General features: G+C 34.2%; 1 protein-coding gene across 4 annotated transcripts in view; it reads right to left on the reverse strand.

Annotated features, from left to right (window-relative positions):
• LOC137645916 (uncharacterized) overlaps nt 1-17,500 on the reverse strand; it is a 560,984-nt gene that overhangs the window by 47,930 nt on the left and 495,554 nt on the right. For all 4 annotated transcript variants that reach the window (XM_068378960.1, XM_068378961.1, XM_068378959.1 and 1 more), the window contains one exon: nt 576-808. In XM_068378960.1, coding sequence (XP_068235061.1) covers nt 576-808 — 233 coding nt within the window. The remainder of the gene's footprint in view (nt 1-575; nt 809-17,500) is intronic.

Genomic DNA, 17,500 nt, shown 5'->3' on the forward strand with positions numbered 1-17,500 from the left:
CTTATACTCACCCTTTAACCACTTCCACTCATCTCCACAGTTCTCACCCATTCAGTTCCTCTTACGCTATGGGAAAACAATACGTCACAGCAGACTTAGTCTCATTCAACGTCACCACTTCACTTCTATAAAGGAGTGTTGGTTTAGCAATCCATTCTAAACGCGACGTCCAGAGACGGACAAAAATATCTTTCCAAAATTTAACCCTTGAATCACCTCTTCTCTCATTGTACCATTATCCGTTACATTAACTCTCACATACCTTCATGAATCAATCTCATCCGTTCTTTCTATATTTATATAACCACTTAATGATCAACCAAGCCAGTTTTATATTTACCTTTATCAACACAATTTTTGCTTACAATTACTCTCCACTTTCTCATACGATATCACGCTTATTACAATATATCAAGCTAAAAAAAAAAAGAGCAGCAATATTTATATTACTAATAAAATTAATTGCACATTTTTACAGCAGTACTTAGTGTTAAGCCTCAATAATAATAATAATAATAACAATAATAATAATAATAATAATAATAATAATAATAATGGACCTTCAGCCTTATTACCTCCTGGACTGTGAGAGATTTGAATCCGATGAGGGTAACGTTGTCGAGGACGAGCTTAAGATGGAGCAAATCCCCTTCGTGGACGTACTTGAGTTCCGAGGATGATCGTAATGGGTCCAAAGGTATGTCGATTCCAAGTCTTGAGGCCGGCCGATGGGCCGAACGCGCCAAGGACACCAGACCTCCAGCAACAGCTGCTCCAAGGTCACTGTATGTGGGAGGTCGTCGGTTCTCTGAGGACAAAAGAAAAACTTTTTTGTACACTTAAAAATTTGCCGTAAAAAAAAGAAAAAAACAAAAAACAAAAAAAAGGGAAAAAAAACCCGGAAAAAATATTGGCACAAAAGTTGCCAGACATTTACAGTTTTAAAAAACGGATATATTGACGTTAATAAGTGATATTACTGTCAATAACCCGTAAAAGATAATAACAAAATATGGTAAAATTACGGTCGCATGTATTTTACTGAAATACTTCTGAGAACAGTATATTTTTACGGAGAATTTCCAAAATAAAATTACGGTAATTTTTAACAGTGTAATAAATGATACGTGAACGGTTTTGAAAACTCAGTCCTCTTTCCCGGCTATGAGAGGATACAGTAATATACTGTAAATATACTGAGGAGTATTGGTACGCTATTTTTATTTGGTAAAATAAAACAAAATATTTAAGTCAATGAATGAAGATTATTCCGTCGAAGCTCTAAAGTTTTTGTAGCTATAGACGGAGAAAAGCAATACTTAATCATTGAAAAGTTAAGTTGGAGAGAGAGAGAGAGAGAGAGAGAGAGAGAGAGAGAGAGAGAGAGAGAGAGAGAGATTTCTTGTTTAATGAAACTGCTAACGAGTCACAGGTGAGTATGAAATGACAACGTGAAGATGATAAGTTACCATCAAATTTTCAATGGCATTCTTCGGCTTGGTTTATAATAATAATAATAATAATAATAATAATAATAATAATAATAATAATAATATTTATTATAATAATAATAATAATAGTAATAATATTATTCATAATAATAATAGTAATAATATTTATAATAGTAATAATAGTAATAATATTTATAATAATAATAATAATAATAATATTATTATTATTATTATTATTATTATTATTATTATTATTATTATTATTATTATTATTATTATTAAATGTTGAGGATTACATAAAATAAAAAATTTAGCTTCGATTGAAAATTAGTGAAACACTTCTTTTTGCACCAATCTTCAAAGGAATACGTGCAGTGGATATAAAGTAGGTCTAACGCAAAGGTCACTGATTTTAGGCATATTAAGCGTACTTGGTTAAAAAAAAAAAAAAAAAAAAAAAAAAAAAAAAAAAAAAAAAAAAAAAAAAAAAAAGGCCGAATGCTTTACAGAAGGCTGTATATTTAAGACATGTTTTCTATGCTTATTAATTCATAACTTTAATTCCATTATGATTAAGTTTATCCAGTTTGATCCTTAAAGCTCACAGATCAGGATTATATTTTTCGAGGTTTAAACTCCACTTCCAAGTTCATATTCATCATATCCTTTTCATATAATTAAATTGCAGTTACATCTCCATAATAGTTAATTTTCATAGATTAGACTTTTAAATGTCAAATGTCATAATCACAGGTTCTCGGTGGCTTAATTTATTAATGACCGACGACATATTGAATGTCTTTTTTTTTTCATTTATATAAACCTGACAGTAAACTCCTTCTTAATAAAGTTATTATTATTATTATTATAATTATTATTATTATTATTATTATTATTATTATTATTACTTGCTAAGCTACAACCCTAGTTGGAAAAGCAGAATGCTATAAGCCCAGGGGCCCCAACAGAGAAAATAGCTCAGTGAGGAAAGAAAAGAAAGGAAAATAAAATATTCTAAGAACAGCAACAACATTAAATTAATATTTCCTATGTAAACTATCAAAACTTTAACAAAACAAGAAGAAGAGAAATAAGATAGAAGAGTGTGCCCGAGAGTACCCTCAAGCAAGAGAACTCTAACCCAAGACAGTGGAAGACCATGGTACAGATGCTGTGGCACTACCCAAGACTAGAGAACAATGGTTTGATTTTGGAGTGTCCTTCTCCTAGAAGAGCTACTTACCATAGCTAAAGAGTCTCTTCTACCCTTACCAAGAGGAAAGTGGCCACTGAACAATTATAGCGCAGTAGTTAACCCCTTGGGTGAAGAAGAATTCCTTGGTAATCTAAGTGTTGTCATGTGTATAAGGACAGAGGAGAATCTGTAAAGAATAGGCCAGGCTATTCGGTGTTTTTGTAGGCAAGAGGAAAATGAACCGTAACCAGAGAGATGGATCCAATGTAGTACTGTCTGGCCAGTCAAAGGACCCCATAGTTCTCTAGCGGTAGTATCTCAACGGGTGGCTGGTGCCCTGGCCAACCTACTACCTAATGTTGTTCTCAATAGTTTGACATTTTAAGTCGTTTCATATATTTCAAACACATTTCCTTCCCCTTTCAAACTGATTAAGCAGGATGGCGACCCCATGATTATTAACATATGCCGTTTCAATACAAATTTCGAGGTCGTGTTTGCTCTCTAGTTAGAGTTCACATCATACATTATATCCATTTCGTTATATACCCTTGTTAGTGTTTAAGCAATCTCCCCTATATAGTAAGGATCATGTGTCTGATTATATATATACTGCATATATATATATATATATATATATATATATATATATATATATATATATACATATATATATATATATGTATATATATATACATATATATATATATATATATATATATATATATATTTATATATTTCCGGTAACACTCAGCGGCATTGCCAGACGTATAACTACTTGGTCTCTATATGGAGTAGCCATAATCTGGTGGGAGGGGATGCCAGAAGAGGTACACTATGTGTGTGCGTGTATATGCGTGTGTATTTACATATCTACTAAATATTTTTAAAGGTTTAAAGGCCATTCATGAATGGCAGAGGCAAGGGACAGTGACATTGCCCTAGCAATCAGAACAATGCCCTAGAGTCTGACCATATATTATATGATCAGCGCCTAAGCCTCCTCTCCACCCAAGCTAGGACCAAGGAGGGCCAGGCAGTAGCTGCTGATGACTCACCAGATAGACCTATAGGCTCCCCCAAACCCCCCAAACTTAGCTCACAAGGATGGTAAGGTTGCAGACACTAATGGCACTAACGAGTCTGAGCGGGACTCGAACCCCCGACTGGCAAACACCAGGCAGAGACGTACCAATCAGGCCACAGGAACGTCATTTTTGACGGGTTGCGTATACTAGTTAAAAGAATAAACTTACTAGGAATGGAGTTGAGGTTTGCTTTATGGCAGCCTACTTCTGGGAGAACCTTTCTATTATTTTTTTGAAATTAAAAAAAAAAAAAATGTTATGGACATAATTACAAAAATGAAAATAGTGAAACTTCAGAGTCGTAATGCTGATACGAAAAAGCTGAACTTAAAAAAAGATTCTAGTTACTTAAAGATATAAAAAAAAGTTGATATTCTCAAACTTATAAGTGTTAATCTTAGAAAAAAAATAACTTAAATTTAATGTTAACAAAATAAAAATGATACACTAAATTTGGTATGAAAGACTGATTGTCATGGTCAAATCTAGGTCAAGCCTTTTCGTGCTCACTAATGACCCGCAGAAATTTCATTGCCAATACTGAAAAGGGACACAATATCAGCGATGAATTCTTTGCATCAAGCAACACAGAAATGAATGAACTAATTTTAAACATTCCTTTCTGATGATTAAAAAAAATGATGCAATTGTATATTAAGATATATATATATATATATATATATATATATATATATATATATATATATATATATATACATATACATATATATACATATACATATATATACACACACACATATATATATATATGCATATATATTATATACGTGTATATATATATACACACACACACACACACACATATATATATATATATATATATATATAATTTTATTAATGTGAATATTAGTTACCGTGTTTTACATTAGCATTGACATATTTTCTATTTTCATGAGAGTTTGTGGATCTTGAAGAAACATAACCTACAAACATGTCAAGGACTCCACAGTGCCATTTGGAACAATGGCACAAAGACCATTCATTTAGAAGGTATGAAGTGAACTACATTCTCGCGAAGGTTGGTAACAAGAGGAAAAGCAATTTACTTATTTAGATAAACTGCTTTAATGGAGTATGGTAGTGAAGGCCAACAAGGAGATTCGCACTGAAGATATGCTACGATACGCGTTCTTGTATCAGTAATATTTATGAATCTTGAATACTTAACAAAATCATAAAACCAAAAGTGAAACGCAATGAAGCTGGGTCCGATGAATCGCTGGAAGATACCTTTAGTAACTTCTATTATGCTGCTAGTGTACGCGACCCGTCAACAAATGACGGTTAAATAATTAGATAGATATGCACACACACGTACATTCAACCCATCACACCCAAGGAGTCATACGTTTTCCAATGTCACTCAGCGTGACAGGAAAGATATATATATATATATATATATATATATATACATATATATATATATATACATATATATATATATATATATATATATATATATATATATATATAAAACCAGACACTTGTTCTTTAAGTAGAAGATGCCCTTAAGATACACTTGAAAATGATACCCCTTACAAAGGGGAATCTTGAGAGGGGATGCAATAACGACGTCAGGCAGAGGACTTTTGCACAACAACGGTCAACAACGCCGGCGTCGTCTATGTGATAATGAGGCGGCCGAGTGGTACGGCCAATGTTGACACACCGCCAACTCCTGTGTCTAATGATGGCCTCTTCACTACGTTGCTCACCTTATACATAGTGCCTCCTTGGAGTCCTTGCCTCGGTCCGGAAAAGGAAGAGAAAGATGAGACTCCAGGGGGGGGGGGATAATGGGCTGCAATACACAGCTGGGTTCATGAGCGAAGGTATTTGTCCACGAAACGTTTGCAGTAATTTTGGACATTCCTGTTTGGCAGTACTCAAAAGCATTATCATCTGGAACCCAAACGATGCAGTCCACTCCATTTAATGCTTGAGGGTACACTCGGGCACACTATTCTATATTATTTCTCTTCCTTTTGCTTTGTTAAAGCTTTTATAGTTTACATAGCAGATATCTATTTTAATGTTACTGTTCTTAAAATATTTAATTTTTCCTCGTTAACTTTCCTCACTAGGCTATTTTTTCTGTTGGAGCCTCTGGGGTTATAGGATTCTACTTTTCCAACTAGGGTTGTAGCTTAGCAATTAATAATACTAATATTATTACAATTTCACGATTTTATTTTTTCCCTGGTGTAATTATCTTCTGTATAAATTTTTTTTTGGCTAATAACCGTCAAGTTTCCAGAAATATAGCAAAACTTAAAATTGTGTAATTTAATAATTCAATATGTTTGTGTCTTTCATTCTTTAACTAATAAATATTAAAAAATAAACAATTGTCGAATTAGCAAAAAGTTTTGTCTTCTTTATTTTCAACAGCAATCCTTTTAATCTCTTCATTAAGAAAAAAATACAATTTCATACAGGATGTATAAAAAGATAGATACATAGATAGATAGATATCACACATACATACATACTGATGAATCTCGAATATTTAAGAAAATCATAAAACGGAAAGTGAAAAGCAATCTAGGTGGGTCCGATGAAACGCTGGAAGACACCTTTAGTAACATCTATTATGCTACTAGTGTACGCGACCCGTCAAAAATGACGGTTGAATATTTAGATAGATATGCGGACACACACGCCTATTCAACCTATCCCACCCTCTCCTTTCTAAACTACAACACGCTGGTTCGGCAATTTGTGGGAGATTGTGGTTTCCGAATGTATATCTCGGGTAACCCCTCTCACAAGGGTATGACTCTTCCCTCTCCACCCTATCCGAGGGAAAGTGAGAGACCGAGTAGTCATATGTTTGCCAATGCAACTCAGCTTGACAGAAAAGAAATATATTTATATATATAGTCAGACACTTGCTTTTTATCAGAAAGGGTAAGATGCCCTTAAGGCACACTTGAAAATAATACCCCCTACGAGGAGGAATCTTGAGAGGGGATGCAATAACGACGTCAGGCAGAGGACTTTTGCACAACAACGGTCAACAACGCCGGCGTCGTCTATGTGATAATGAGGCGGCCGAGTGGTACGGCCAATGTTGACACACCGCCAACTCCTGTGTCTAATGATGGCCTCTTGACTACGTTGCTCACCTTATACATAGCGCCTCCTTGGAGTCCTTGCCTCGGTCCGGAAAAGGAAGAGAAAGATAATGGGCTGCAATACACAGCTGGGTTCATGAGCGAAGGCATTTGTCCACGAAACGCTCTGCAGTCATTTTGGACATTCCTGTTTGCCAGTACTCGAAAGCATTATCATTTGGAACCCAAACGATGCAGTCCACTTCACTTAATGCTTGAGGGTACACCCGGGCACACTATTCTATATTATGTCTCTTCCTTTTGGTTTGTTATTAAAGTTTTTAAAGTTTATATAGCAGACATCTATTTTAATGTTACTGTTCTTAAAATATTTAATTTTTCCTCGTTAACTTTCCTCACTGGGCTATTTTTCCTTTTGGAGCCCCTGGGCTTATAGGATTATGCTGTCCCAACTAGGGTTGGAGCTTAGCAAGTAATAATACTAATATTATTACAATTTCACGATTTAAGTTTTTCCCTGGTGTAATTATCTTCTGTATGAATTTTTTTTTTGGCTAATAACCGTCAAGTTTCCAGAAATATAACAAAACTTAAAATTATGTAATTTAATAATTCAATATGTTTATGCCAGTCTTTCATTGTCAATTAATAAATATTAAAAAATAAACAATGATCGAATTAGCAAAAAGTTCTGTCTTCTTTATTTTCACCAGCCCTACTTTTAATCTCTTCATTAAGAAAAAAATACAATTTCATACAGGATGTATAGAAAGATAGATAAATAGATATCACACACATACATACATACTTATGAATCTTGAACATTTAACAAAATCATAAAAACAAAAGGGAATAGCAATGGAGCTGGGTCCGATGAATCGCTGGAAGACACCTTTAGTAACATCTATTATGCTACTAGTGTACGCGACCCGTCAAAAATGACGGTTAAATCTTTAGATAGATATGCCCACACACACGCGCCTATTCAACCCTTCCCACCCTCTCCTTTCTAAACTACAACACGCTGGTTCGGCTATTTGTGGGAGATTGTGGTTTCCGAGTGTATATCTTGGGGTAACCCCTCTCACAAGGGTATGACTCTTCCCTCTCCACCCTATCCGAGGGAAAGTGAGAGACCGAGTAGTCATATGTTTGCCAATGCAACTCAGCTTGACAGAAAAGAAATATATTTATATATATAGTCAGACACTTGCTTTTTATCAGAAAGGGTAAGATGCCCTTAAGGCACAATTGAAAATAATACCCCCTACGAAGAGGAATCTTGAGAGGGGATGCAATAACGACGTCAGGCAGAGGACTTTTGCACAACAACGGTCAACAACGCCGGCGTCGTCTATGTGATAATGAGGCGGCCGAGTGGTACGGCCAATGTTGACACACCGCCAACTCCTGTGTCTAATGATGGCCTCTTCACCGTTGCTCACCTTATTCATAGCGCCTCCTTGGAGTCCTTGCCTCGTTCCGGAAAAGGAAGAGAAAGATAATGGGCTGCAATACACAGCTGGGTTCATGAGCGAAGGTATTTGTCCACGAAACGCTCTGCAGCAATTTTGGACATTCCTGTTTGCCAGTACTCAAAAGCATTATCATTTGGATCGCAAGCCTATGTCGTCAACTTCATTTAATGCTTAAGGGTACACTCGGGCACACTATTCTATATTATTTTTCTTCCTCTTGGTTTGTTAAAGTTTTTATAGTTTATATAGCAGATATCTATTCTAATGTTACTGTTCTTGAAATACTTCATTTTTCCTCGTTAACTTTCCTTACTGGGCTATTTTTCCTGTTGGAGCCCCTTGGCTTATAGGATTCTGCTTTTCCAGCTAGGGTTGTAGCTTAGCAATTAATAATACTAATATTATTATAATTTCCCGATTTTATTTTTTCCCTGGTGTAATTATCTTCTGTATAAAATTTTTTTTAGCTAATAACCGTCAAGTTTCCAGAAATATAGCAAAACTTAAAATTGTGTAATTTAATAATTCAATATGTTTGTGTCTTTCATTCTTTAATTAATAAATATTAAAAAATAAACAATGGTCGAATTAGCAGAAAGTTTTGTCTTCTTTATTTTCAACAGTAATCCTTTTAATCTCTTCATTAAGAAAAAAATACAATTTCATACAGGATGTATAAAAAGATAGATACATAGATAGATAGATATCACACACATACATACACACTTATGAATCTTGAATATTTAAGAAAATCTTAAAACGGAAAGTGAAAAGCAATTTAGGTGAGTCCGATGAAACGCTGGAAGACATCTTTAGTAACATCTATTATGCTACTAGTGTACGCGACCCGTCAAAAATGACGGTTGAATATTTAGATAGATATGCGAACACACACGCCTATTCAACCTTTCCCACCCTCTCCTTTCTAAACTACAACCTGCTGGTTCCGCTATTTGTGGGAGATTGTGGTTTCCGAATGTATATCTCGGGGTAACCCCTCTCACAAGGGTATGACTCTTCCCTCTCCACCCTATCCGAGGGACAGTGAGAGACCGAGTAGTCATATGTTTGCCAATGCAACTCAGCTTGACAGAAAAGAAATATATTTATATATATATTCAGACACTTGCTTTTTATCAGAAAGGGTAAGATGCCCTTAAGGCACAATTGAAAATAATTCCCCCTACGAAGAGGAATCTTGAGAGGGGATGCAATAACGACGTCAGGCAGAGGACTTTTGCACAACAACGGTCAACAACGCCGTCGTCGTCTATGTGATAATGAGGCGACTGAGTGGTTCAGGAAATGTTGACACACCGCCAACTCCTGTGTCTAATGATGGCCTCTTCACTACGTTGCTCACCTTATACATAGTGCCTCCTTGGAGTCCTTGCCTCGGTCCGGGAAAGGAAGAGAAAGATGAGACGCAGGGAGGAGGGGGGGGGGGGTAATGGGCTGCAATACACAGCTGGGTTCATGAGCGAAGGTATTTGTCCACGAAACGCTCTGCAGCAATTTTGGACATTCTTGTTTGGCAGTACTAAAAAGCATTATCATTTGGAACCCAAACCATGCAGTTCACTTCATTTAATGCTTGAGGGTACACTCGGGCACACTATTCTATATTATTTCTCTTCCTTTTGCTTTGTTAAAGGTTTTATAGCTTATATAGGAGATATTTATTTCAATGTTACTGTTCTTAAAATATTTAATTTTTCCTCGTTTCCTCTCCTCACTGGACTATTTTCCCCGTTGGACCCTGGGCTTATAGCCTTCTTTTCCAACTCTGGTTGTAGCTTAGAAATTGTTAATAATAATAATAATAATAATAATAATAATAATTATAATAATAATACAATTTCACGATTTAATCTTTTCCCAGGTGTAATTATCTTTGGTATAAATCTTTTTTGGCTAAGAACCATCAAACTTGCAGAAATATAACAAACATTAAAATTGTGTAATTTAATAATGAAATATGTTTATGTCAGTCTTTCATTCTTAATCAATAAATATTAAAATATAAACAATGCTTAATCAGCAAAAAGTTCCCTGTCTTCCTTATTGTCACCAGCCCTTATTTCAATCTCTTAAATAAGAAAAAAATACCATTTTATACGGGATGTATACGGTCAATCGCAGTATTTAGTGATATAGATAGATAGATAGATATCACATACGCACACACATATATATACTGTATATATATATATATATATATATATTTATATATATATTTATATATATATATATATATACATATATATGTGTGTGTGCGTGTGTGTGAGTATAATATATATATATATATATATATATATATATATATGTATATATATATACATATATATGTGTGTGTGCGTGTGTGTGAGTATAATATATATATATATATATATATGTATGTATTTATATATATATTTATATATAATATATATATATATATATATACATATATATGTGTGTGTGCGTGTGTGTGAGTATAATATTATATATATATATATATATATATATATATATATATATATATATGTATGTATATATATATATATACATATATATGTGTGTGTGCGTGTGTGTGAGTATAATATATATATATATATATATAATATATATATATATATATATATATATATATATATATATCTATAAAATATGTCCCATGTCGACGGATAATGAGACTTCGAAACAGATTTTTTCACATTATCACAAAAAGGTTCGTGAAACACTTTGCACAACGAGATATTCCTCCGAGGAGTACCATATTATTGTTCTTGGGAATGCTATCGTAGTACAGCCACGCTTCTGAAACTACTAAATTAGTAGAAATCTCTACTGTAATGGAAATATACTCTTATCATATGGATTAAGACATGTCACTTATCAGACTTATGACACGTCACCTATAACAGAGTTCAGTGATCTCCACACTGTATAAAACATATATAAATCTACATATTTCATATACAGAGCATGGAACAACCACACACACACACACACGCACACACACACACACACACATATATATATATATATATATACATTAATATTTCCTTTAATAGTAAACCAGACCAAATAGCATTTCATACCTAAGTGAAAAGCAGGGAATATATGGTGCACACCTATCGCTCCATCTATGTAGAGGATAGAGAAGATCTTTGTCCCTCTCCTATTCACAAACATGTCTTGTTCCCACCTTTGCCATGGCCCTCTTGAAAGCACTATCTGATCATTTACAATAGGTCCCTCCGTGTCCAGGCCATACTCCCTTCTCGAAGATATACCATCTCTCTCTCTCTCTCTCTCTCTCTCTCTCTCTCTCTCTCTCCTCATCATAGGTATAACAAGTTTCCACTTCTGCCGTTCTCCTTTAAGCAATCTCGATGATCCAACATGCAGAAATTAATCAAAAGTCAGAGTTGTAAATGTCAAAGACTTGCTATTGTTTATGATTGAGAGAGAGAGAGAGAGAGAGAGAGAGAGAGAGAGAGAGAGAGAGAGAGAGAGAAAGAAAAAAAAATATAAATAAATAAAATATTTATCGATGTACATTACACTACATGAATTTATTAGTTTTCAAAAGAGGATTCCAAAACTATTTTCCCGACGACACATTTGCTAATAATGCAGCACATCCTTTAACAGCTGTGTACATGAAATAGATCTGGCCTTTTCTGGAGTGCTCGTTGTATTGTTACCAGATATGGCTGAATCCGTTGAGGAATATTAAAAAATGCCATTTAAAATAAAGGATTGATAAAAAAATAATGCTTGAAAAAGCTATTGCTTTTAAAATAAATCCAAGATTAATCTTAATTACACGTGAGAGTAGGCAATCCTCTTATGTCTAACTTCTAAATATTTTCTGTTTCCAAAACCAGATTACGTGCTAATTGTAAATTTTTATATACCTGAGAGTAAATTTTATGCAGTCATTTGTTTGAAAGATTTTATTTTTTTATAACCTTAGAATAATGATTGCGTTTTTATCTAACCAGATTAGTAATTTTTGCCTTTTTTTTTCAAATTGAGAGAATATAAGTTAAGTTATTCCTTTTAAATATCCGATAATTTATCCCACTTCAATTACCAGTTAGTTATTTTACCTTAGACTTTATAATTTTTCACAATTTATCCATTAAAAATAAATCACCAGTTGCTCTTTACAAAGGAAGGTCAAAAAGTTCTTAAAAACTTCATACGCCGTCTCGCAAGCACACAGCTCTTTATTGCAGCTCGTTTCTCCAAAAGTGCAAAAAGCAAAGATCGAGCCCAAACAGTCGAATCTGGCCCCAGGAATTCGCTCCATCGCCCAATTAAGCATAACTGAGTAAGCTCTGTAATTGCATTTCCTTTTTGGGGGGAGTGGCCTTGCAATGGAATATCGTAATATGGATGGCCCATTTAAGCTTAGAGAGAGAGAGAGAGAGAGAGAGAGAGAGAGAGAGAGAGAATAATTTGAGGTTTTCTGGCATCCTGACATCTAAGGTGAGAGAGAGAGAGAGAGAGAGAGAGAGAGAGAGAAAGAGAGAGAGAGAGAGAGAGAGAGAGAGAGAGAGAGGAACATTACTGCCCGTCATGCATTCTACCAACCATTATCTTCTTTGTCCATCAACAATTTAGGAAACACTTCATCAGAGAGCTTATGAACCTCTGATTCCTGCAAATGCAGTATTCAGTTTGCTTCGAGAATGCCAGTGCCTGAGAATGTCTTAAATTCACTATTCCTTACTTTTCTCGGGGTGAGAAGTTTCTAAAAGTTTTTATGAGATCCCACATCTAGTAGGACTTCATCTTTAGAACATTCTTCTTCTCAGAAGAAAAAATAACTAAATTTTATCCTCTTTCTGGAATTACATATATGCTATCATAAGGTTCTTTCAAATCTACTAGGACCTTCATCTTTAGGACATTCTTCTCAGAAGAAAAAAGAACTAAAATTTATCCTTTTTCTGGAATTATATATATATATGCTATCATAAGGTTCTTTCAAATCAAGTATACAAGTGCAGATTGTACTCATTAAAGTTAGTTGAAAATTAAATAACTTGAAAAGAAAAATATCTAATCAACTCAGCCAGTTAAGGGTGAAAACAAGTTTTGATGATGTTCTACTGAAGACGATTAGAGAAGTGAAAATAGATTACCATCTTTCCTTTCAGCATGTTTAATTCTTAACGGTTAAGACACAAGCATATTTACTTATTAACAAAACAATTATCTTCTTAATTAGTTTCCACCCATCTATGTATTTTTATCAACCGCTAGTATGTGGGATTGTCTAACAGTTCCTGCTTCTGCAGTCTCATAACTAATTTATTTCTCACTGCTAGGGAAGAGAATTAAGTTATCCGTATTGTTGACCTTTTTATACATAAAAAAAAACAATTCAATGACATTGTCCTATTTTTCAAATTATGCACACATTCACATTAAACCATCCTCGAGGTCCGTAAAATTTGAGAAGCTAGAACCCCCCAATCAAAACACATGTAAACAAAGATACAAATGTATTTATAAAAAATAAGCTGAGAGAGGAGTAAAAAAATTCACGATAGCAGTGCATGTCACTCTGAAGCAGCTTTGATATCTTTTTGAGTTTAAGATAATTAACACACGACATTTCTATCTTATACTGTCAAGAGAAGTTAAGCTCTGGGGAATTTGGTAACTGACAACTTACTAGTCCCGACTCAATGCCCAACAAGGCGTTAGTGAGGGTTCCCTTATGGAATAGCTTATCTCCTACCAAGGGGTTAAATCATAGTTACCACTTTTAGGGATACAGAAATCAACAAATCTGATTCCCGGAAGGCTGCAGAACTCCAGATACACACCAAACTCCAATAATGGTAACACAATTGAACGGAGAGTAAAAAATAAATATTGTTAAATATTTAGAATGATTAAATACAGTTATCCTATAAAAAAAAGCGATTCGTGAAGACATAATGCAAGGACAGTTGAAAAAGGATTTCCTAGCCTCTCAGATATACAGCCTCAAACTCGACTGACCAAACTGCCGACATAACCGTTCCAAATCTCCGTTAGGGTCAGTCACAATTTCATTTAGTAGTTGAGCGAAATAAAACAATATCAGCAAAGGGTTGCCTTATAGAAAAAGAAAATTCCCTTTACACAGCGATACTAAATTTTAAAGCAGAAAAAAAGTGGAATATGTTTCTCAGCTTATATCAAAGGCCTGCTGAATGCAAGAGAATGCAGGAAAGGAAATAGATCTGGAAAGGATTATCTAAATTTATTTTCCCTGAAGGATTATCATTTTCCATAATATATTCTTATTGTATTTGTAGGGTTATGGAGTTTGTCCTATTTTATTATTATTATTATCATTATTATTATTATCATTATTATTATTATTATTATTATTATTATTATCATTATTATTATTATTACTTGCTAAACTACAACCCTAGTTCGAAAAGCAGGATGCTATCAGCCCAAGGTCTCCAACAGGGAAAATAGCCCAGTGAGGAAAGGAAACAAGGAAAAATGATATATTTTGAGAACAGCAACAACATCAAAATGAATATTTCTTATACAAACTTTTGACCATATCATGAAAGACTATCGTTCCATCTGAAACATTTTAGTCTAAGCAAGTAAAAATGACTGAATACCGTTCAGCTATTTTTAAATTTACGTCAAGACATCTTATAAAGCTACTAATTCTCAGCATAATATCTCTTTCCTATATGAAATAGAAAGAGGTGGTGATTGCAGTAGGAAGGTGTTGTCCTGTACAACCCTGAACAAAATCGCGATTCTTCCTCTAGTCTGCGAACTTGCCCTCCAATAATTCGTTCGTCTGCAGTCACGAGGAATCATTATCGAAGTCATTCGCGTGTCATTAATCCGGTCACCTAAATCATCAAGCCAAGTCATCAAGAACCTCGCGAGCGCGAGTCTTTAGTCTCGGGATAAATGACGAAAGCTGCCGAAGCAGAAAGCTTTGCAAGAAAGAACCGAGATCTCTGCCAGGGAACACTTTTGTTGGGACATGCAACAACTGGATACGGATGCTTGCCTGATCAGGATTTTTATTATATCTTTTTTTGTATTTATGCAAGATGGTATGAACGCTATTAATGGTTGCTTGAATGTGGTTATACATTTTATATACTGTATTGTGATATGTTTACTTATCTCATTTTCCATTTTACAATTATTATCATTTCTATCAAAAGAAGAAGAAGAAGAAGAAGAAGAACAACAACAACAACAACAACAACAACAACAACAACAACAACAACAACAACAATCATTTTCCATTTTACAATTATTATCATTTCTATCAAAAAGAAGAAGAAGAAGAAGAAGAAGAAGAACAACAACAACAACAACAACAACAACAACAAGGGTGATCTTTACCAATGTACAAGAATTATGTCTAATATAAGTAAAGTTGCGTTGTGGTTATTCGAAATAGACCGATAAGCCATAAATTATTTTGAAATGGCTCTCTCTCTCTCTCTCTCTCTCTCTCTCTCTCTCTCTCTCTCATTTCATGATCTTGAAATATATTTGTCAACTAAACCCCATCTAACTTTTGATGTTAATTTAGACAAATTGTTAAGGGGAAAGATTTGAAAGGAATCAATATTTGCGGAAGTCTTCCATAAAAGGTGACTTCTGAAAGGCTTCAACTGATGATTTTCATCGTCTTAAGAATAGAATGTAAGAGTTAAGATTTTTTGTAATCCCGGAAGGGTCGTCTGAAGGGTCTGACATGAGCTAAGGGGAACGGACAGCTGCTGAACAAAAGAAATAGGAGGGGTTAAAGCAGAGAGAGAGAGAGAGAGAGAGAGAGAGAGAGAGAGAGAGAATACATTGGAATGGAAATCTACAATACTTAAAAGTCATCCTGAAATAGAACGAGGTATATATCCCGAAACGGAACAGAACTATACTGACATATTCATACACACACACACACACACACACACACACACAAACACATATATATGTATATATATATATATATATATATATATATATATATATATATATATATATAGAGAGAGAGAGAGAGAGAGAGAGAGAGAGAGAGGAGAACAAAACAGGCGATACACAAAAAATTCGATCAATCAGAAAAGCAGCCTTTTGAAAAAGAGAGAAAGAGGGTACAAGCGAAGTAAATGACCAGAGGGAAGGAATCTCTGATAATGAGGGAGGAGGGGGAGATCGGAGGGGAAGGGGGTGGGGGGGGAGGGGTAGGGGAAGGGGTCCATTTGGACGGGACCCTTACAAGTCGACAGAAAGGGGGGAAATAGGGAACATAAAAATGGAGAAACTTATTACTTCGACATCTTATTCAAGCAATAACTGAAAGGAATATTTGTTTGATGAAGTTTTCAAAAACTTAAGACACGACAACTCACTTGGAAAAAGAGTTACATTCTTTGAATCTCTTCATCAATCAGCGACCGGATGGCATTCAAGAACGAATTTTACAACAAACAAAGAGAAAAGTTGGGAATACAAGAGTCATTACCAATAATGAAGATGTATTTTTTTTTCATTGCCATTGGGACGTAACCGGTACCTTGAGAGACGTGCATCAAATGGTCATATGTTGCATAAGGGGTAGAATTCTATATTCCCTCTTGCAACTATATCACAGAAATGCAAAAAAAAAAAAAAAAAAAAAAAAAAAAAAAAAAAAAAAAAAAAAAAAAAAAAAAAAAAAACAAGTGAGGATTGGTAAACAAATGAACATGCAATTATATAAACAAGACATTAGGATTTTTGTTTGTGGCAAAATTGAGATAGTTAATGAAAGAGTTATTTCAGTAAATAAAATGGTACTTGGTGCAAAGAATCCTAAAAATTACTTTGAAACATTATTATTATTATTATTATTATTATTATTATTATTATCATTATTATTATTAGCCAAGCTACAACTCTAGTTGGAAAAGCAAAATGCTATAAGCCCAAGGGCTCCAATAGGGAAAAACAGCCCAGTGAGGAAAGGAAATAAGGAAATAAATAAATGATGAGAGCAATTTAACAATAAATCATTCTAAAAACAGTAATGACGTCAAAACAGATATTATTATTATTATTATTATTATTATTATTATTATTATTATTATTATTATTACTTGCTAAGAAACAACCCAAGTTGGAAAAGCAGGACGCTATAAGCCCAGGGGCCCCCAACAGGGAAAAC

The sequence above is a fragment of the Palaemon carinicauda genome, chromosome 8 (assembly GCF_036898095.1).
Source record: "Palaemon carinicauda isolate YSFRI2023 chromosome 8, ASM3689809v2, whole genome shotgun sequence".
Classification (NCBI taxonomy): domain Eukaryota; kingdom Metazoa; phylum Arthropoda; class Malacostraca; order Decapoda; family Palaemonidae; genus Palaemon; species Palaemon carinicauda.